We start from the raw sequence: 22,899 nt of genomic DNA on the forward strand, positions 1-22,899 counted from the left end.
ACCCAAGTCTATATACATGACTTATGTATATATGTAAACATGACTTTTATACTTGTATCACTCTGCAACAACCTGTATTTCAAAGGACCAATTTCTTCAAGGGATATACAGCTCAAGAAAAGCTCAATGGGTTCACTAGTCAAACTACTTTCAGATCAAAAAGTGAAAATATCATGAAAGGCAGGGAACAATTATACAACTGCATCAATTCCACTTTAATGATTTTCAAAGATAAGCAGAAATACAAAAATACTTTATACTAGAGATTAGTTTTCATACCAAGCAGAAGGCAACAGCACACTCTTATGAAAAAAGAGCAATGAAAGCTAATTCTGTAGGCAGTATTTTAGAAAAAATGCAAGTTTCTCTACTTGTGATAAATTAAAAGTATAGTTCCACCAAACAACAGCAGATGAAGGTACATTCAACTGATGCTGTGAATACAGAACTATCACAATGATTCAAAACTCGGAAGATCATACTATCTTCTTTCTGTTAATACTATCTGTTAGGTAATAAAACTTAGTAGTCCATTATCAAAACGCCACCTTATTTCTGCTTTTACATTTTAAGAGTTCAAACAAATGCTACATGATACACAGCCAGTTTCTTTATGCTTCACAGGGAACACCATATCTCAGATGAATTACTTATGAACAAATAACTGCAACAGTGACATTCCTTCTTAGTTCACAGAGCTTTTATGGTGCCTCCAATGGAGTACATCTCTCAAGACTTAAAAGTAATTAAATAGGAAATCCTGGAATATTCTCCCATACACAAACCTTTTGCTTCATCTAACTTCAGTACTTACCAGCGTTGGAGAATTTTGATCTGGCCAAAAGGATTCGGGAACAGGCCAATGACCTATAGGAACCCCAGTTTTAGGGTTTGGTCTGACATAAATAAGTTTGTGACAGCTGTGCCAAGGTTGGGGTCCAAAGGGCCTAGCTATATCCACCTGTCCATCTACAAAAGAAAAAGGCTTTATAAGTCAAGATAGCGTTAAAGCTCAAAAAGCATTAAGCAACTTCTGTGAAGAGTTCAAGAACTATGATCCCAGGGAAGCTATTACTTCAGTTAATATTTCTAAGAACGTGATAGCTGTTAACAAGCATTTCTGCAAAAATACAGAAACAATGAGAAACCAAATAAGCACTGAATGTCTACAGTATTAGAGTTGAGAAGCAAATATCTGAAGTCATTCATAATAGTGTCCTCCTCCCATTGTTATTCCCAGATAACCTTCAAATCTCCATGCTTAAAGACAGCATTTAAAGCACACAGCCAAGACTGCTGAGCTAAATTCTTACTGCAGCAAAGCAGGATTAGAAAGTCTCACAAAAACTTCCCAGTAACATCCTAAAAGGGTCCTAGATTTTCATTTATTTAGAATGAAAAGTTAAGGATACAAAATCATAATTGCTATTTTAAATCAGTGTGCACTTTACTATGTTAAACAAAGAGATAAGCATAAAAACACAGTATTTTCAACGTCAAGCTATTTGCATTTCTAGGTGGTTGCAAATTACTGCTTAAAACTCATGAACCCATTTTTCTACACTTGAAGAGAATAACTGCATTTAAGACTACCTCAGTAACAGTACCAAATATAGACGTTTTATAGTGTCTAATAGCTATATTGCTGGTATTTTGAAAGAAAGTGCAACTGAATTACAAACATAGAAGAACTTTTTTTAATCAATGTCTTTTAAATTGCTACAGTTTTCCTTTTGTTTTGACAACTCAACATTAACTTCACTAAGCTATATTGACAGTTATCCCTGCCATTTGGAAACAGTATAAAAATTTCAAGTACCATCAATTGGTGAGGGATCTGGTCCAGCTTTTTCAAAATTTATTACCACTCCACTTTGCACTTTTTGCACCAATGATTCAAGACACTGATTCAGCATTCTTGGAGAGCATACACAGTATGATCGACCTAGAATGAAACAGCCAAGGTTAAGGTTGCTCAGTGTTCCTGCCCTTATTTTAAGTTAAGTCATTCAAAAATTGTTGCCTTGCCACATCCAATGACGTACGTATGGATTACTGATCTAAAGCATCTACCAAACATTCTCTTTAAGCAACAAGGCAGCCTAGCAAAGCAGTGGCAGTGTTGCATGCATCTCATCTGAAACGTTTGGGTTTTAGCCCCATAATGCCATTATCTCAAATTCTTGGTTGGATTCATGGAAAATGGGCTCCCCCTTGTGACAGACATCAACACTTAACTGTCCACAAATCTCATAGCACCAGTTGGGATAACCTGCATTACTCAGAAAGTAGTTGAATCAGATTATTTTGGAATGCTTTTTTAAATCACTTTGCTTATTTTCAACCACATCCCCTCCAATGCATCATAAGAATTATTATGCTTTTAGTATGTGATGCAATCAAAGCCTTTTACAAAGGAATTATGGAACTAATGCCTGAGTTTGATCTTGAATATAATTTCTGAGAATACACGTTATGATGGTGAGAAAAGTATCAATTTTGCAGAATTCTGCATTTTGCATTGCAGAAATTCTGCACTGCATTCTCTGAAAAATAACTAACATTTCCCTCGCTTTTGACTTACTTAGAATATGCCAGAAATTTAGCATAACTGTACTATAAAACAGACTGAATTATTACAATTTCTAATTGTAACTTAAATGCGCTGGAAAAAAAAAAAGAGTTCTCTTGTAATAAACTGCTAAGAAAATAGATTCATACACTTCCAAGACATGTTATATTAAGTTATCTTTAGCTTTAATGCAGTAAGCATCACAAGATTTATTATAACTGAGTTCTGAGTTTTTAATAGTTACTCCACCACACATACCTGATTAATAAAGCTAAGTTCAATTCATATTCAAAAGCATTGTTTTATCAAAGGAAGCCAAGGCACCTACCTCCTGTGACTTCACACATCGGTGTGATTGCAGAGTCATCCACTGGTACCCCTGTCATCTGCTCTGATTCTGGTGATGTGATACCAGGCAAACGAAGAACTAAAGCAAACAACCTCTGATCCCATCGAAAGGGTTCCTTAGTCAACTCACTTCCAGGAAGAGGGGAATTGAGAGGTAAGTGGAGCTGAAAAGGAATTTAAATCTGTGAATACATTACTTAAAAATAGAGTTACATAGTTATGGCAATTCACTCTATTTAAACACACCTGTAACCTTTCCACAGATATTTGTAATTTTCTTCAGCTACCATACATTAGAAGTGGAGACATTGTTATTTAATCAACACTTCAAACATATTTCAGGGCAACACAATGCCTAAATTTGAGAACTACAAACCAAATGTGAACAAACACCTTTTATACTAATATAAGCTTCAGAATCAATAGGATATTTTCTTTAAAATTTCAGCAGTAACAACTGCTTTACTGCAGCAGTCTCTTGTTCAAATAATTTTCTGCAAAATAGGCCCATTCTCAGCTCAGTCTTTTCTTGGATTCTTGGAGATAAAAAGGCACAGCCAAATGAAAAGGTAATTTTAATTTAAGACTCCTGCAGAAGAAATCTCAGGTACAGTTGCTCAAAAAATCCACCTGCCATGATCATCTACTTCAAATAACACAGCTTCAACAACCAAACTAATGTGGTGGTTACATTACAGCATGAGAAAGCACAGATTTTAGGTAAATTGGGCATATCCCAGAATTAAACTCATGCCTCCTCTGTTCTGTAAGTGAAAAACAGATTAAAATCAACACTGAAATGTAAAATGTGTTCTCACTTTTACATAATCAATAACAGCTACAGCTATCTATACAAGAATTGTCTGCCATGTGCCATTGTGTTGCTTCTTTCTGGGAAGAGCTACATAAATTTTAGTTTAAAATATTACAGATACCATCCAGCGGCATTTCATTTTCCTTTAATTCCCGGAAGAAATAGCAAAGATTCAAAAGCTTCTAGTTTTAAATGTAGTTCACTAGAGATAGAGGAATGGTCAGGGCATTATTTATTAAACGCCAACAGCCACAGAGACCAACAGAACATTAAAATTCCCAGGGCTACCCGTAGAATTATAACTAGTTAACAAATAAAAAGAAAATCAATGCTTTAGCTTTTAAGAAACCAAACATCTAGAAGACTTTAGTCTCTCCTTTTGCGTACAGATTTTTCCCCACTGATCTGTGTGAACAAAGTTTATCAAAACATTCAACTCTAGAAACCCTGTGCAGATAAACTGGGCTTATAACAAGTAACTACAAGTTTCAGAACAAAATGATAAATCCCTGGCAGATGTCAGTACAAGTAAAACCCTTGTCAGTACCCACTGTCAGTACAAGTAAAACCCTTGTTTTTAATCTAGAGTACTGCAGCCATAAAGACAGGACAAAGTCCCCAAGCAATGACACGAATGGTAGCAACAGTTCTATTACCTGGCCAAATACAGGGGTTAAGCCCAAAAGTAGAAACTCAGGAATGGCTGCTAGGACGAAACTTTCTCGCACAGCATTCAAAAATTGAAAAATTCAAAAATTTCAGATCTAAATCTCATCTGTGTCAGCAAAGGAAGCTATCAGTCTTAATGCAAAACTTGATGTGAGTCCAAAAAAATACATTTCAGTTCATAGTGGCTGGTTAACAAGTTTGCAACAATTTGTTTTTAAAGGAGATGAAGCCTCAGCTACTCCTATTTACATAACTGCAAGCATCTCATATTGGGAAAAAAACATGCCTTCGTGTTGGAAAATAATTAGCTTATGCATTCTCAAACCCAGGAACAAATATGACAGAGCCACTCATAACATGTGAGCAACCATCAGAACATTTTGGACTTCTTGGTACACCCGATGCTTCCTCCTGAATTTGTTTTTGCTGACGCAAGCAGACAGCACATGAGAAGAGCAACATTTTCCCCAAATGTTTCACACGAAGTTTTTCAAAAGGCACTTAACTATGCACATAGTTTATTACTGATTGATGCGCATGTCTTTCCACTTTTTGAACAAGCAGCCTCCAATACCCGTCTGGCAAAGGTAACTTGGTTAAAAGAATAGCCACATAGGTCATCAACAGCCAGCCTTGATCCGGACTGTGAGAGGATCCAATTGCAAGCACCACGCTGTCATCATTTGGGGCTACTATTACGCAGTGCCACATACTTTCCTACGTAGAAGTGAGCCAACAGGTAAGATGTACAGGTTCTGCAAAGCACATTTCATCTGCAAAACATACCTGTGTAGCAGCACTGTATCTCTTCAGCAGCGCACACATCATAAGGATCCCATCAGACCCTGCCCAATGCTATTCTCAGTTCAGTTCATCTCAAACTACAAAACCTTACTTCGGCTCATCCAGTTACAGTGAGCGAAACCCCCAAAAAAACAAACAGGTCTTTGGAGCAGGCTACTGCAACATGCACAATATGCTATCAGGAATGTTTTCAAACTGTAACAAGACATGCAAAGCCACCAGTACCATTGAATCGCACAGCCTCATTCTCTTCCCCACAATTCAATTTCAGTTAAATTGAACATCCATTTTCCTGGATGGGAAGTGACAGAGAAGCTATAGATTCAAACCAGGCCTCAATCTCCATGTTAGTAACTCAGTCTTTCCACATTTTTTTTGTTGTTTGAAAATTGGCGTTGTATTACTGTAGCAACTGCATACCTAACAGAAAATAAGATGAGCCTAGAAACATACAACTTGCCTTTTGTTTCTCTTTCCCCACAGATTTCACATCTTTTCCTCTGCCTTGTCTTTCATATTAGTTGTTGAGCTTAAGATAGAATGAACAAGTGAAAAGGAGGTTGTTTACCAGCAGTGGTCTTCAACATGTTGTATGCATAACATCACACACGAGAGCCCTCACAACCCAGTGCTAGAAAACAGATTTGGTTTGTCTCAAAACCTATTTGTAAGAGCATACACAAAACCTACCAAATGCTATAATGCTACAATAAGATAGCAGTATGTGCCTTATGGCCCCCTTCTGTCTTCCAATTCACTAAAATGTACAGGAATCTAGTGGAAGAGGTTAGGGGTCAACCTCTAACATGACAATATGATAAAGAAAATTTATTATTGGTAAGCAGATCTTTTGTTTGAGCACTCGTCTCTACACAGTCATGCAGCACAGCCTGAAATCCTCAAAAAATAGAGGGCCTCTAGGTCAGATAAAAGGTAAATCACCATTAGAGATCTGTGCAGTGACATGGTAGCTAGTGAAGAGTGCAAAGCACTTCTGGCAATGATTGTGAAGAGAGGCTAATAGATTAATAAGGAACAGCACTAGGACTGCTTAAGCTTTAGCACACAGGTAACTACAGGCAGCTGCATCGTATTAAAATTCATAAAAAGCTGCTACACGAGTACTTCAAAATATGCATATAGACAGTCAACTTCTTTTCTGTTTTTCTTAGATATATATCTGCAAGTAGACGTCCTGAAGAGTCTTTTCTTTTACCCATAAAAATGACAAGTCACATCTAACATTCCAAGCAAACGCAGCATCACATCCTTAGAGGACACAACGACTAAGGACAGACAACAGGATTCAAGCCCAGCTGAGAAAGCGAGCCCTTTACAGACCAAGAACCTCTACTTCAGATCCTTAGGAAATGAGTGTTTTCCTATTGTTTTCTATGCAATCCTTTGCAGTTATAAAACAGAAAAAAAACACAAATTGTTCTTCCATAGAAAATAATTTCAGGTCACAGAGACACCAAGCCAACAGACAAACCATGTTAATGACACGATTGACTTTGCCATCCTGATAACCTTGTTAGCACTAAGCTGATAGTTGCACAGTATTCACACGTCACAAGCTCTGGGACTCGTCATCAAATACTGCGATCCCAGAAACCGCTAACAAAAATAACATGCATAAGGAAGGATCACACTGAACAGGATCTGCCACAGACTTATTACACAATTTGATTAGAAATCAAGACTTGAGCTGGAAGAGCTACTATTAAAAATATTGTGGAGCATTTCCAGGTCTTGATTACTGTTGAAAATAAGGAGGATCTTGCCACTTTTTACAGCCAGGATGCAAGACAAATCCTGGAAAGAATCAATGGGAAAATACAAATGGTTCATGGATAAGGGATCCAAAAATCACTGATTCCTTCCATAAGAGTCTCCTATAACAGGAAGATCAGAAGAATAGCAACAAACGGAAGCCAAAGAACATTCCTCATGCCTTTTTTTTTTTTTTCGCATAACCACACATCAGAATATCAATGGGTCAATAACCCAGACTTGCAAACAGGAGTTTAATGCTTTTACTAAAATTGAGCGTATGTAGAAGATATAAGACATGGGGAGATAGCTCAAAAGCTGCAAAACTGGTGAAGTATGACATTTGATTAGCTAGCCACAAAATTATTGCATCTCACAACACAAAGAGAAAGCCTTTCATGTGATTGAAAACTTTCTAAAGGAAAGATCAGGAAAAGGCCAAGACCAAATTTGAGGGACCATGACAGAAGCAAAATCCAATTCCAAGAGGAATTTATAGCATCAGACCAATAATTAACGATGGTATTAGTTAACAGTATGAGCCCATCATTTCCTCAAGTTACTACTATGACAAGTGAATCCAAGGAAGAATCTACTCAACACACCACCCTGAATGTGGAACTGATGCTGGCACTCAGCGCTGGTTCATTAGAAGCCAGTGCCAGAAAGGACAGGACTGAAAGTCCTATTAACTGGTGAGAATTGTATAGACTGCACCATTTTTGTCTTTAGCCTGAGACAAGGTAGTGCTGAATGGGTAGAATCCTTATCTGCAAAAAACATTAAATTCCACAAAGAGACGGGACATCTGAAAAACTCAGCCAGAGCTCTGAAACAGCACTTAAGCTCGACTGCTTCACACCAGGGCAAATGACAGTGTTCCCACAGTAATAAAGCCGATTTCATTGGCAAGAATGCAAATGTCCATCTGAATGACAGTTTTGAAAAAACTTATCTCCAGCTTCCATACTGGTTTCAAGGCTTTCCAAAAGCAAAGTTTTGTCAGTTCTCTTGCACAGAAAACTTGAGAGCTATAAATATACTGCCTTAGTCTACAAGAACTTTACACAGGAAGTAAAAACACTGCTGTCATAGACACACAGTGGGATATGATCACTTCCAACACTGAAAAGCCTCTCCAAAGTCAAACCTAAAGAACAGAAGAAGCATTTCAAAGGAGATCAAAAACCTTTGTTATTGAAGAGAACAGCAACAACAGACCCCAGTATCTCCTGAGTGATGTTACTGTAATTGTTTCATTTCTGCATCTCCAACTTGAGAGGTAATGGTAAAATGACATTCAAGCTAGACTAGGAAAAATTCTGATCAGTAGGACACGTTGACAAAAGCAAAAATCATCCATGAAAGACAGAAGCACTGTCGGATGTTAGCCTACTCTTTGATAGTATTAGGACAGTTCACACAGATACAGCAGCAGCAGCAAAAAAAAAAATCACATCCAGTGCTGGGTACTAAATATACACCCTCTAAATATATGGAAATACAGAAAAGCAGTCAAAAACTTGCATTTCATCTTACAGGAAGTAAGAAGTGGTCACTTTCAGTTCCTCCAAAAGGCAAGGTGTCTAATGTGTTCATTTACCAACAAAATCATTAGTGGAACAGATTCTGCATCTCTAGTTTAATCATCATAAAATCCTGCAACTACCATTTTTGGCCAAATGTCATGATAATGCCACTGTAAAACACCAGGTATAATCCACACTGCTCAAGTCAGTACTGCTCAAGAACCAAGCTTAAATTTAGAAAGTAGCCACCAGAAAACCCATTTCCTCACCACAACATAGAACCATTTAAAGACATGAATCTGTGACCAAACGGCTGCCTGACAGTAAAAAGTCTTCTTGTGAAGTCTAAGGTGAAGCAGTTGTACTCACATTTGAAGGAATACAAACCCAAATAACCTACTGGCTACAAAAAAAATCCAGACTGTTATTATAAGAAAGAGCTCATGACAGCCAATAGATCTTTTTTACCTAAATCGTTTAAGATAAATGAAGATGAAAGGAAACAATGTATAATGAATTTAGTACATTAGAAGGTGCATGTCAAAGTTTACAGAGTCCAGAGCCTTCCATTTGCTCAGGGGTTTTGTCCAACCAAGTTTTGAGCATCTCCAATAATGGAGATTTCAGATGTCAGTATTTAATCAGCTACACAGTTAAAATCTCTATTAATATCCAGAAAGATTTTCCCATGTTCCAACTTGCAGCTGCTGCCTCTCATCCCAGCCCTGCACACCTCAAAGAAAAGTCAGGCTCCCTCCATCACTGAGCAGTTGCAGGCAGAGGTGGGATTCCCCCCCCTCACACACACACACCACCCTTAGGCTTCTCTTCTAAAGGCTGAACAGAAAGAGTTCTCAGCCTCTACCCAGCTGACAACTGCTTCACCCACTGATCATCTTCATGTACCAGCACTCCAGGATATCAGGGCCAGATTTTACAGGTCACCTGATAGAGAAACTGCTTATCCTCAAGGAAGGACTTACATAGCTGAGCAATTACCCAATCTGCTCTTAAAAAAACAACACAGTATTCTGCTGTTAACAGTACTACATGTTGTAGAAAGCTCTCAAACCATCTACTTTTTAGTTAATACTTGCTCACTCAGCATAAGGATTAATATCAAGTTGCTAGTCTTCTCAGTGTTTTGGACCACCCAATTACTGAATTTTGCTGGAAATAGCTTTTGGAGTTAGAAATACAATTAAAGTAAGGTTTTATAATGGTAACCTACTTGATACCTTAAATCCAGACATTCCCTTTAAGTTACCAGCTGTGATTCTTTGCAGTCTATATAGAATTTTCAAGTCACTCAATTTTCTTCCTCTAAGTCAAATACGTTACAAAAGCACTCAAATATCACTTTCCAAAGATACAACTTCTTTAAGTGCTTTAAGAATGCAGTATTAAGAGTCACAACAGATCAGAAGTTCAAGTAATTAACAAACACCAATGCCTGACAACGTAACCTGTACACCCAAACGTGGTGTACCACATGGAAAAGTCTGAATCTTTTCCTTAAGTTTCAGGATGGACCTTTGGATATTAACCTTTTCCTGAAAAGGGAATAAGCTTACTTTTTTGTTTTTGTTTTGCTACTGCACGGAATGGGCACTGAGGCTGCCAGATGAACCCTATCCCTATTGACCTCTTACATCTTTTTAAGGAAAGAATTAAACGCAGTCAGTAAATTAAAATAGTTCAGTGCCTCTGCATTTGCTATAGCTCTGAGTTTGCTAGCTGTCTGATCAGATACTCCAGTATATTAAAACCTGGCGCTTTAAACTGCACTACAGACTTCATTTGAAATACATTTCTTCAGCTTTTATTTTAGATTATAAGGACACTACTGATCCAAGTTCAATGACTTTACGACCCCTTTGTGAAAGATGTATGTATTTCACATACTCCCTACTAGCTACTTCCTTTGGGAAATCGCTACATAAACTTGGATGTATCTATATATAAAGAATGTAGATCTATATCAGTTAGAGACAATACATGCTTTACAGAAACAAATTTCTTCCACTAACATTTGAAATGATTCTGTGAAATGCAATGAACTTACTTGCTAGGAATAGTCACCTAATGAGGTCTAAACAGATTGACATTTGTACTACATGCTTCTGTCACATGTGAGATATTTGGACTTTTGTAGTATTATTGCATAAAATTACCCCAAACGAAAGGAGAAAACATGCGAGTTTAACCTATTAATGAACATATTTTTGAGGAGTCATTTATGATCCTACTGTAAAAACAGCATTCAGCTATGTTTAATACACACCACTACAAACAGAGGTCTATTCTTACCTCTTCCTGTATTCCACTGGTAGTAGTTAATTTACTTCCATCAGTAACTGTTATAATTATTGCTGGCTCCAGAAAAAATGGGTTTCTTCCCTACAGGGGAAAAAAAAAAAAGTAATTTCATTTAAAATGCTCTAACAAATTTGTAAGCTTCTGTTCAGTCGTTAAACAGCCACTGATACCCACTGACAAAACAACAGGGCTTGAGGAACGTACTCATGTACTACAGAATAGCGCTATGCATTTCTCAGCCTTTTTGCAGTTTGGTCATGGAAAGCTGGACACTTAATATATCGCTATTCAAAAAATACACAAACATGGCAAAAATGGTTAACATGTGACTTCAAGAATAAGATGTACTTGAGTATTCAGATAACCTTGCAGCTATTTAGAGGAGCAACTTGCTCTTCAAACCAGAGATACATCCTGTCCCCCATTCCAGACTTGATTTGATTCTCAATTTAATTAGTGTAACCAACTAAATCATTTTCCCAGCACCTTGTGATCACGATTCTAGGGTTAACAACTGATGTTCTACATATTAAGGAAAATTTTGAAATTAATATTACCAGTTACATTTCTACCAAAGGGGTTCAACCATACATGCAAGAATACTTCAGAAAAAAACTTCCTATAATCAATTATTTAAGATATGAACATATACAAGCTAAGACATTAAGCAAGTTCAGTTGTAACAAAAGAAGAGTCTTGGTTTGCCATTGACACTTCCTTTGTGCTACTGTCAGTATGCTAACAGCCTTCATTCACTCCTGAATAACAGGATCCCAAATTAATCCATTGACACTTCAACTCCAAGCCAAGTTAGTATGTTATATCCTAGCTGGGGTTAAAGACAGAACAGCACAAAGGCCACCACAAGCTTTTGTTTAGTGGGTCCTACTCTCTATTGCCAGTCTTGAAGCCTCATTTTTCTTCTTCAGAAAACAATAGATGCACTAGACCCACAGCCAAGTTCCACTTACAAACACAAACTCTCATGAATGCTAGTAATTTACTCTAAAATTATTGACATAAGTTTTTAATAAAAACTTTTAGAAAAATTTTTTTAAAGTTAATTACACAGGATCATTTACCTACTACCTAGTGTTTAAAACAGAAACATCACTACTGAATTTGAACTCCATTTGGAGATGGTTGTCCATTTTTAAGTGTCAACACCTTTACCACAGACAATTTAGTTTAGGACAGCAGCAGCAAAGTTATTTGCTCCGTTCTTCTTTTAAAACAGCACACCACCGCTACAAAAACTAGGCAAAATCAGAAATCAACCACTGAAGATCCATTTCTTCCACAAAAGGTAAGCTAGTTCATGATCCTATTTAAACAATTTCATTAATTGTTCAAATTGTTCAAATTCAATTAATACAATTTCAATTAAAATAAGTTAAGAATATTTAGCCTTATTTAATTCTGAAGAACAGTTACGGTATGTTATTCTGCCAACTAGTACTTCACCCCAACTGCAAAATATCAGCTGGAAGCTAATTGTATTGCACTAGAGTAATATTTAAAACAGAGGTCCTACTAGAGGAGAATATTTTTCTTACGAATATGTAATATAAAATACACTCATCCTAGCACTACAAGATTGCAAATGGGAATAAAAATACAAGATTTTAGATTTAGAACATTATAGGCAGTGTTCTTCCAGGTGAAATTTCTGGTTCAATTTGAAATCTAATTATTAAAAATTTAGTCTAATCCTATTATCCATATTTCCTCATCTTAAATGCTTTTGTGTAACCCAATTATAATCTCTCTCAATTTTTCCCATCTAAAATTTAAGCCTTAGGTTTAAATGCTTTGGACTCAGAATCATTATGAAATTGTAAGGAAGGAAAGCAAAATTCAACCCCCCTTTCTTCCCTTCCTACCACCCAAAAAAAAAGTCTGAGGAAAATTATCTGAATAATGACTTCAGCCTTACTCTTTCATAATTTCACAGGTATTTTTACTTGTAAAACAGGTAACCAAGATACCGTCTAGAATGTAACTAATAAAGCAACATATTTATAAAAGCAAGACTTTAAACCAGAAAAAGAGCAACATTCATTTGTGGCCAGGGTAACAACGTATTTGTGAAGCTCTAACCCCAATGACGAAGTAACCCATTTTCACATGTATAATCCACACAGGTTAACTGTGGAAATATTAGTGGTGCACTTCTGCAGAATAATTCATGTATATAAGTAATAAGGAAATGTTTCCCCTTGAAATCTCATCTTCACTTGTGAAATTACTTGAGTAATCTTGAGTTCATCAATAGAGCTATAAATATTAACCTTCCTAGAAAGGATGTATGAAATCAAGTCAGAGTACACAATTCATCAATTTAATTATTTAAAGACACGAGTTCACTGAGCTGCACTTAAGTTCACAGCTCCACACAATTTAGAAACATGAAATGAGTATCTACATTCCACCCAGAGGAGCAGAAATGTAATTTGAATAAACCAAGAAGGAATAATTTCAGATGAAATGCCTATTTTTGAGGTTTACTGTTTTTGACTAAAAATATCTTAACATTCTTAAAGAACACCACAGATTCTTTCAAACTTCCTCAGCCATACAAAGGCACAGAAAACCAGTATTGTTAGGCATTCCTAGAAGTACCTTCTTATTTATAAACTCTTAAAATTCAGGGGTATTAGTGATTCTGGCAAAATTAAATTACTAAAGACTTACATTTATAACTTCTTTTAAACAAGATGTGGCAGTTTATCAATTACTATTTTAGAACTTCGATTCAAGCTAATAGTTTTCTATTGCTTTTCCTTGAGAAGTATACAATTTATTAATTTACACATCTTGGAAATATTATTCTTGAAAACATCTGCCATTCCTATACCAGAAAGTCAAAGAGAAGTGTGGAAAACTCAGTTCTTGAAGTAAATAAGGTAAAGATAGCTCTGCCTCAGTACCATTAACTTTGGAAACAAGAACCCCACTGTGTATTTAAGCTAGCATTATATAGACCTATTCTAACTAGCACACAAGCAGATATTCCTGTTCTTGGGTTCTCTGTTTTCAGACTGATTATAACTACTTATAGGGCATTAACATTTCACAATCTAGAAACTCAATTGCTACGTTTAAACTGTGCCAGTTTGAGTCTCAATTTACTGCTCAGGTTACAGTAAATAGAGAGATATTTTCAAGTTTTGTTTTAAATTCTTATTTTTAAATAGATTTGTTTATAGAAAAGTACCTTGGAAAAAATAAATATTTTTCTAGCTGAAAATTCAGTGGCAACTACCTCCCACAGGGACTTCAGCTAATTGCATCATATCATAAATTTCATAAATTTGCTTATTTTGTATCCTTTTTAGTTCAACTAGCTTGAGTTAACTGACTGCAGACTCTTACTATAGTCTTCCTTCTGAGGGCTTCTAGCAGTGGTGAAAAATGTACTGAGGAACAAGCACCAAAGATTTTAACGGTGATCTGTTTAACCACCAAGTACTGCAAAGTGGCACAGGAGGTTTTTTTTTTTTCCTTTGACCTAAAGTTTGCATTTTTAAGAAAAATTATGCACCAAAGAGACACAAAAAAGCATTCTATTTTGGGAGAAAGTTATTTAAAAATGAGTATAAATACCAGGGCTATCTTGGAGGTTTGCTAGGCTAAAATTAGATAAGCAAGAGATTCAAAGTCCTAAAAAACTAACTTCTGTTATGCAACATGCATACTTTTGAACAGTTGATAGCTAGAAGACTATTTGTTCCAGCTCACAAAGCAATTCCAGTTACATTAGCCATTTCTTCAGTGTCCAGATGAAGTAATTCTGTGCTCACATAATGCAAAACAAAAAAAAAGCTGTGAACACCACCAAGCTTCTCACCTCTCCCAAGTCACAGCAGGAGGCGCAGCTAACCCACACTGGCTGGTTTGACATTCTTAGAGTCTCAGACATATTTATAAAGTTACCAAACCAAATTGTCTGGTGAAGACTATCAGAACTAAAAACCCAATTTCATAGGCAAGTTTACCAACCACTTCCAACATGATTAATACATTCACAGATCTTTTACTTCCAGGTGCACATTAAAGCTATTCAAGAGCTATTGTGACTTTTGGATGAGCAAGCACATAGTGTTTTATGTTATTATACATGCAGTAAGACAATATTTACTGAAGACTGCTATCATGCATACATTTAAATACTAATTTCAGTGTCAGAAGCGTTGAAAAAAATAAGAAATAGCTGAAGTAGAAATATGGCAAAAAAGCCACGTCAGTACTGAAAATAGCATGTTCGACAAGCAGCTACTATTAAAAGTACAAGATAGTGCCTAAGAAAGAAAACATGTAAATTGCAAAGGCTTGAAGTGGAAAATAAATGCAAACTGAGCTAAAGTAAATACTTCTAACAGAATATATTAATCACTGGAAAAGTTTTCATGGAAAACCCTTCCCACACATTTTCAGTTCATGATCAAGTCTCCGAGAAGGATGCATTCATTTTAGTAAATCATGGAGTGTAACAGAAAAACTAAACTTTTGTTGTTCCTCCATCACGTATTATTGCAGTAACCCCTTTTTATTTTCAGAAATACCAGCCCTGTCAGTAAAACGAATTTAGTCATCTGACCAGGAAATACAAGAGTGCACTTTTCAATTCAGTCTATTTTTTTTCGGAATTTAAAAGGTCAAGATTTTCATAAATGGTGATGAGAATCTGTGAACAGCCATGGCTCAAAAACAACTGTTTAAAATGAACTCTAAAAAATTCTACCATAATTCGGACTTCTTATTAGCACTAAAACTGGAAGATCTTACCTTTTAAACTGGTAATGACTTTAAAAATACTAAAAAATACTGAACCTGAACCACAGTAAACTGAAACAGATGATCCAACTCTATCATGTTTTTTTCTCACTTATCTTTGCAATATCAATTATGCTTTAGCAAAATTATGAAATGTCCAAAACATTAACATTTATTAGAGACTTCACCCTTCATTACTCAAAGCAGAACATTATTAGTCAAGTAGACAGAAGTATTTAACAGCTGCACTCTGAGCACAATACAAGCATTCACAGAAACTATTTTGCCTTTAAGATTTTTTCAAATCTATGTAGACATACTACAGCTAATGTACATGGACATACATACTACAGTACTCTGTGGCCAGGTTGAAAAGTACATCACCTCTGAACTGCATCACAGTGTTAGCCAAGCAACTGAAGATGCATGACGAAGCCAGCTTTGAAATTGGATTTGTTTGTTACGGATGTCTTAGAACAGAGACTGACCCCATGAAAGGGAACCACTGGGTAAGTGTTAGACTTCTGTAATTTCAGCCTCAAGAATGAAGAGCTGAAGAACATACTGGAATTCTGCAAAGGATTAAGATCTGACAAGTCAGACTTCATGTGCAAAAAAGAACTGCTAACTCATCTGTTTTGCTGCCCGTAAGATTTTGCTATATTCCCTTGACAGTGTTGATCATTCAGTAGACAGTACAGCTTTGTAATAGTAGCAACTGTTTTACTATGAGAACATCAGGTATTTGCACAGGAGATGAATTTCAAGATGACATTCAGAAGCCTTACAAGTTTCAGGAAAGCTGAACTAACTGTTTTGAATTTTACACAGGATATAAGTGTTTTGAAGTCCATTATGACATTTCCCTTGATGTCTGATCAATAGCAAAGATAAACAATGGATCAGTAAGAGATTGGGATCTTAAGAAATAACCTAACGAAACACTATTCCAGGAATTCTCTACCACCAGGAAAAACTGCCCAGCATTTTTCTGAAAGGGATGTAGAACAGAAGCAGGATTCTTACCATTACTCTAGTTCTAAAGTCCAAATAAGCATCTGCAGTACAGATATCCATTCTCTACCACAACACAAGTCTTTGTTCTCCCTACAGTATCCAACATAGGAGGATTTACACTCTACCTTCTGTTCATGACAGGCAGCTGGGAATACTACTTCACCCCTGAAGACAGGTTTCAGGAACAACATAGGTAAAGTAATCATGTCTTAAAGGTAATTTGAGACTCCTTACTACATTAAAATAAAGAGAGCTCCACATCTGGAGGTGAAAGTGAATCAGAAATGCAGATGATAGTAGCAGATTTTAGAAGCTCAATGCGTAGCCCTCAATAGTCCCACGAAACATAGATCTAGCTCCTCTGTCAAGGAAACAATTTAACAAGTCCTTACAGATTTCATGCACATGGTAGCTAAAAACACCAAAATGTCTTTGACAGAGGGATGTGGGGGAAAAAAAAAAAAAGGTTTAATGCCAAAGGAGTCTTGACTGAGCCCATGACACATACACACTATGAAGAAAACAACTCCCAGCATCACCACTGTCTCCCACGAATTAGGGCTAATAAGGTTTTCATTGTACTTTTACTCCCATAGGACTGACTTATAAATTAGTGTTCGGCCAAAGTAGCCCGAGAGCAGTACCTAGGTAAACTTGTTCTTTTCACTTTGCAATTGGAAAGCTAGCCAGCAGAGGGGGCACAAGTTAGTAAAATCTATCCTCAGGAGGTGATTGAAGAGCAATGATATCACCTGAGGCACGTTCTGTATGAATACTGTCTCAAAATACACAGAAAAGAGCACTTACCTGTTGCTATGATTGTGTATACCAAAAAAAAGACTGAACAATTGAATAAGCACAGATAAGAAGCAATCAGTCACTCACCCCTAGTCTCTTGATCTACGTTCATGATCTTGCTCATGATTTCTAATGCCAGGGACAGCACATACAATTACTGCCATTCTGTTTTTTGTTTTGTTTTGCATTCCCATCCCCCCTTTTTTTTCCTGAATCTAACAGATAGGAAGAACTATTTTATCTTCTGAAGAAAACCTTCAGAACAGTTTTAAGGAACAGTCTCCTAGAATTTATCAAGATGAGAGCTCATGCTTCCATTAACTCACCATCTTTTTTCCCCTGAAGGAAGGGGAAAATGCTGATCAAGCAGACCTGCTTTGTCCTGCACTCATTCACACTCTGAAAATCAGGGTATTGATGCCAATGATTTTGCAATAAGAATGGATACCACAAAGGATCTTTCCTCCATGAGGTGAAGAGAATTCAAAACCTGAATTGAGCTATGTACAGCTATCCTTCCCTATACGCTACAGCAAGGTTATTATAAACAAAGTAATTTTTCCGTTTCCTAGACAATTCTTCTTTAGTTAACTACATTATGAATACTTAAGAGTTATTTATCCGATGCCCAATACATGCAATAACCACAGTTTCTTATTTGAAGTGCCTGCAAAGGATTACAAGGTAGTTACATGGTTTTTTGCTTCGTCTCTTCCTGGTGCTACAGAGTAACAGGAGATTAAGTGATTTTTACACACACAGTTAGGACATTGATTCTGTGGCACAACTGAAGCTTTTTTGTATTTCAGGTGACTGGAGCAAGTAAGTTGCAGGTTTAAACAAAAAAAGTGCTAATTTGAAACAACTGGCAAAAAGTTTTTCAAAGGAGAACAAGTGTAACAGACTTTTCCTAAAGGCAGGCCAGAAATTACACTCATCAGCACACCAGTTACAGACTACTGACGTGAAGGGAGCATTCTTGAAACAATTGCCATCTCCATAACATAGGCTATGCAAGCTCCACTGAAGAAAAAGAAATGTAACATATTTAGGAAAATAAATTGGATGAAAAATAATTTTCTCTAGTGTATTTTTGAACAGATCTTAAAATTATTTTAACAATTGAAGCTCCAAATATACATTATCATATACTTTTTCTAGCTAATCAGGAAGCCCTAGAGCAAAAATTCCAAGACCCAATCAGGAATTACTTAATTACAAGTATTTCAAGGACAAAACATCTCAATTACATAAGAGATATGAAAACCTTTGACAAAAAAGTCACAGAAGTGTATTTAAATATGTATCATTATATATCAAGCATATCTGCTTGCATTGCCTGAACTTGTGAGTTTGATAGCCAATAAATTCATTACGTACCCACCTCAAAATGTGCAACAAAAAGTTCTGTGATGAGCATTTTTATAGATGCTAAAAACTTTATAAATTCTGGGTTCCAAAATCTGGCACTGAATGTACTGAAGACTAATGTATTAAGGACTACTTAATTGTGCAACTTCAGTCATTTTAGAATGCTAACGAAAAAGTTTGTCCTAAGAACAAAACCAAGACAAACAACAAGAAGCACCAAGAAAAGCAGCACAAAGCAGCCTAAAATGGAGACTCGGTACTAAAGATGATCATTCTGTAATACAAAATCTCCACATCCAATAGTGCACGTGAAAGCAGAAGGAAGCATTTTTAGAGACTATGTTCATACTAATACAAAAATGATGAATACACAGTAGGATATACTAAGACAGACTTCAAATCCCAGGATTCACTGGTGTTCTGAAGTTCCTAAATCACACAGATGCAAACATTCCTAAATCAGCTTCAAAAACACTTCATTATAAAGCTTTGTCCTGTTCCTTTCACCTAAGAACAAATTTAATTGAGTTCTAAATAATACATTATGTAAGTGATAACTTCTTGATTAACTTCTAAGTGCTCCAATTTAGATTAGGTCCTTGACAAGTTTCAAAAACAATTCACTCCTTGAATCTCACAATTTATGACATACCTATGTGACATTCTCAAATAAATTGAAACACAATTTTCTTCGTATACAGTGAACTCCAGTAAGTAACTGAACATGGAGAAACAGCAATGAAATGAACAAAAAGAAAAGCTACTAATATGTTCAACATGTAAGCACTGAAGTTTATGAAAAATCACAAAAATAGAAAAATTAACATTTCTGTATTAAATTAATTGGAATATATAAGCTGCAAAACAACTGTGATTGTATCTTGTACCTTATTTTTAAGGTAATGGAAACAGTTGTTTTAAAAAAAAGATGTACCTTATCAGTTAGTTACAGATTAGCAAATGAATCCACTACTGGAATCACTTAAGTTGGATAAATCAGCCAACAATCCTAGTGGTTTCCAGAGTTATTTGGCTGAATACAGTAAATACAAGCTGCTAAAAAAATACATTACATTTGAGCTTTTACACCCTTTTAAAAAACAGCTAGAATAACTATTCATACCAAACATAACTACATCTTTAGAGCCAGCCCCAAAGAATCTGGGTTTGAAGATGATTTTGGTCATATTTTCTAAAAATATTTCTGAATGTTTTATTCCAAAAATAATTGACCTTGTCATGCTTTGGACCAAGTCCTTAATTACTGCAGCTTTTCTGCTTCACATCAGTGATTTTACATAGCTAGTCCTGGCTCAGTCAGTGGAATTCAGAGTGCCAGGCCAAGCCTCTGCTCTTCATATACTGGAGAAGGGTAATGAATTTCAAAATTGCCAGCATACCGAGTAGGGAAACATCAAATAACCCAAGTGGAAAAGCCAAGAGAGGGATGTATACAAAATTCTCTCTACCCTTTGGGAAGTTATCAACACAGGGTACTGACAAACGGACTGAAGGTAGCTTATTGACTCATGAATATAGGATGATTCTGCTGAATGATTGCTACCCCAACGCTTCCCAATGATTCTCTCGGAGTTTATCACCACTACAGCAGGAGCAACCTAGCTGTTAAAAAATTGATTCTGAACCACTTCAGTTCACAGTCCAGCTTATTAAGGCACCTGAATCAATCATTGGTTTAATTTACTACATGAAGTCGCAGTCACAACTTGCTTCAGGTTTGGCATAACTATGACCTTGTGAGAGGCAATAAGCTCAGGAGTGGAGGAGAGCAGAGAGCTAGGATGAACGTCACTTCAGCAGTCCTACAGCAATGCATACGATTAAGTCAGTGTTCTGGGATCCCAAGCCCCAGGGGTGAGGTAGGGCATTTGGTGAAGGAAAGAGATAAACATACAGAATAAGAGAAGTGGCTATCTTCAACAGAAGCAAGAATGTCACCTTAACTTGATTCCAATGACAAATATTCTGGATTTTTCAATGTAGATTTTTGGCTCAAGGAGACATTGACAAAATGCACATCATGTTCAAGTCATTTATCCTCAAGCACTGTTAGTGGGTTAAATTAGATTAACATTCAGCTCTCCACAAACAGTAGCAATTGCATGTAGACTGAAAAATGCAAGAATTAAAGGAAATAGGAGTGGCTACACTGGACAGACACCAAATATGATTATTCAGGTGAAAGTTTCCTGGCCAAGTTAACAACAGGACATTAAACATGATTTTCAGTATGTACATCCTTGAATTACTGTCAGAACTGCATACTAGAGAACTAATCTGCACCAGTTTCTGCTAGATCAGTCTTACAAAAGGCCTCTAATGTTAAAGCCATGTTACGTCTAGCGTAATTCCATATCTATTATTCTCATTACCTACCACTGCAATGCTGCAAGACCCACATTTCAGAGCAACTAGAGTAAAATCAGATTTTGACAAAACCTCTTGTCCTCTAATACAACCAGAAGCCTTATCTGTTCAGTATCCCAGTCATGCTCATTCACGTTTCCAGACTAAAGTTAATATCATGTCTTGCAGACAGCTACCTCTTACCTATTTTAACTCAGCTATAGGCACTAACCCAGTTTCCCCACTGGAAAAATTTAGGCTTTAATCTATAGTAGACTGTAGGTTTATGTAAACTAGGGCAAATCAGTTAACTGAGGCACAGACACTACCTCTAGAAAGAAAACAACAGGTACTTAAATAACAGACACTTGACTTCTCATTATTGTAGGACTAAAATTGCCTATACATTTTCAAAAAATCTAGTCCATTAGGGGTCAACTTTACAGTACCAGAATGATTAAATACATCCCTTCCATCTTAACCTTTTAAGATGAAGTATAGAAGCAATAACAAAGCAAATATTTGCTATCAATATTTGGAATTATACCAGTAAAAACAAGTTAATATATCCAAAATATTTCATGAACACCTGATACTGTTTGTAGACAGCAATATACTACAGGATCATCAGAAATGTCTAATAGTTCATTGGCTAGTTCCATTTAAGAAAAACAAGCAAGGATCTTCTAATACATAAGATTTATCCTACATACACACAACCACCATCTCCTATCTGAAGTAGTTTTTCTTGAAATGAGACTGGCGCACACTTTGGACAATTAAAATTAGCACCACAATCACACAATGCAAACTGCACACTCCGTGGAGATCTGTATTAGCCAGATTCTAATGCTCACAAATTACATGAAATTCCTATCTGTTGCATAAACAGATGAAAACAACTTGAATAAAGGGCCACACAGTATGATGCTAAAAAACACAACATGAAGTGCAAATATGAATATGTTCAAGCGGTAGCTGCAGATACAGACATACTCTATGAACTAAAGGACTCACTATGTTGTTACAGGCACAAAACACACTGCAAAAAGAAAAAAAGCAACAGCAAGCAGGACTCTCAAGCAACATGACTAGTTTCAACTGAGTCTCAGTCAAAGTCAGATGCATAACAAGTCACAGTTCTTCCCTTCTCCCTTCAAGTTTCAGAGGTACAGACTGTCTACAACAGAACCCCGAGACTGAGTATAACTATGCAGTAAGAAAAAGTGAAATTTAAAAAGAATAAATATAACAGGAACACTGGGGAAAATAAAAATACTTGTGCTTCACAAAAAAAAAAACCAACTCCTGGCTCTGTATCTATATGTACTTAATTCACATTCCTGACAAGTCTGACAAGTGGCTGCCATTTACCACCTGCAAACATTTCAAAAAAAAAGAATACTTCAACTATGGGACACATACCTTTAAACACCTAAATAAGAAAGCTAGCATATTCAGGGAGTCTGTGACTAACAGAGGCAGTTACACTGCTCAAGGTAAAAAGGCAAGAGATACAATTTTGCAACTCCAAACTGTCCTCCGACTTTCTCTGCTGACTTTTTAGTGAGGCCAAGTATCAGCCTAAGACGGAAAGCTGTATCAGCTGCTTAAGCATTGGCAGCCTGCCCCCACCTGATCCCTAAAAATCAAAGTCACTGCAGACATGTTGTGGTACTGGCCCTTCCAGAACTGATTTATTGAAAATAAAGCACTTAAAGAACCAAAGTGGCCAAAGCATA

The 22,899-nt window shown here is 36.4% G+C and overlaps 1 protein-coding gene across 3 annotated transcripts in view; it reads right to left on the minus strand.

The window, feature by feature from the left end:
• Positions 1 to 22,899, minus strand: part of INTS6 (integrator complex subunit 6) — a 44,236-nt gene that overhangs the window by 13,950 nt on the left and 7,387 nt on the right. For all 3 annotated transcript variants that reach the window (XM_080569546.1, XM_080569545.1, XM_080569544.1), the window contains 4 exons: positions 10,820 to 10,909; positions 2,901 to 3,084; positions 1,820 to 1,945; positions 815 to 969 (listed from right to left, as the gene is read on the minus strand). In XM_080569546.1, coding sequence (XP_080425672.1) covers positions 815 to 969; positions 1,820 to 1,945; positions 2,901 to 3,084; positions 10,820 to 10,909 — 555 coding nt within the window. The remainder of the gene's footprint in view (positions 1 to 814; positions 970 to 1,819; positions 1,946 to 2,900; positions 3,085 to 10,819; positions 10,910 to 22,899) is intronic.

This window comes from Anser brachyrhynchus (genome assembly GCF_964034855.1).
Source record: "Anser brachyrhynchus genome assembly, chromosome: 1".
Lineage (NCBI taxonomy): Eukaryota > Metazoa > Chordata > Aves > Anseriformes > Anatidae > Anser > Anser brachyrhynchus.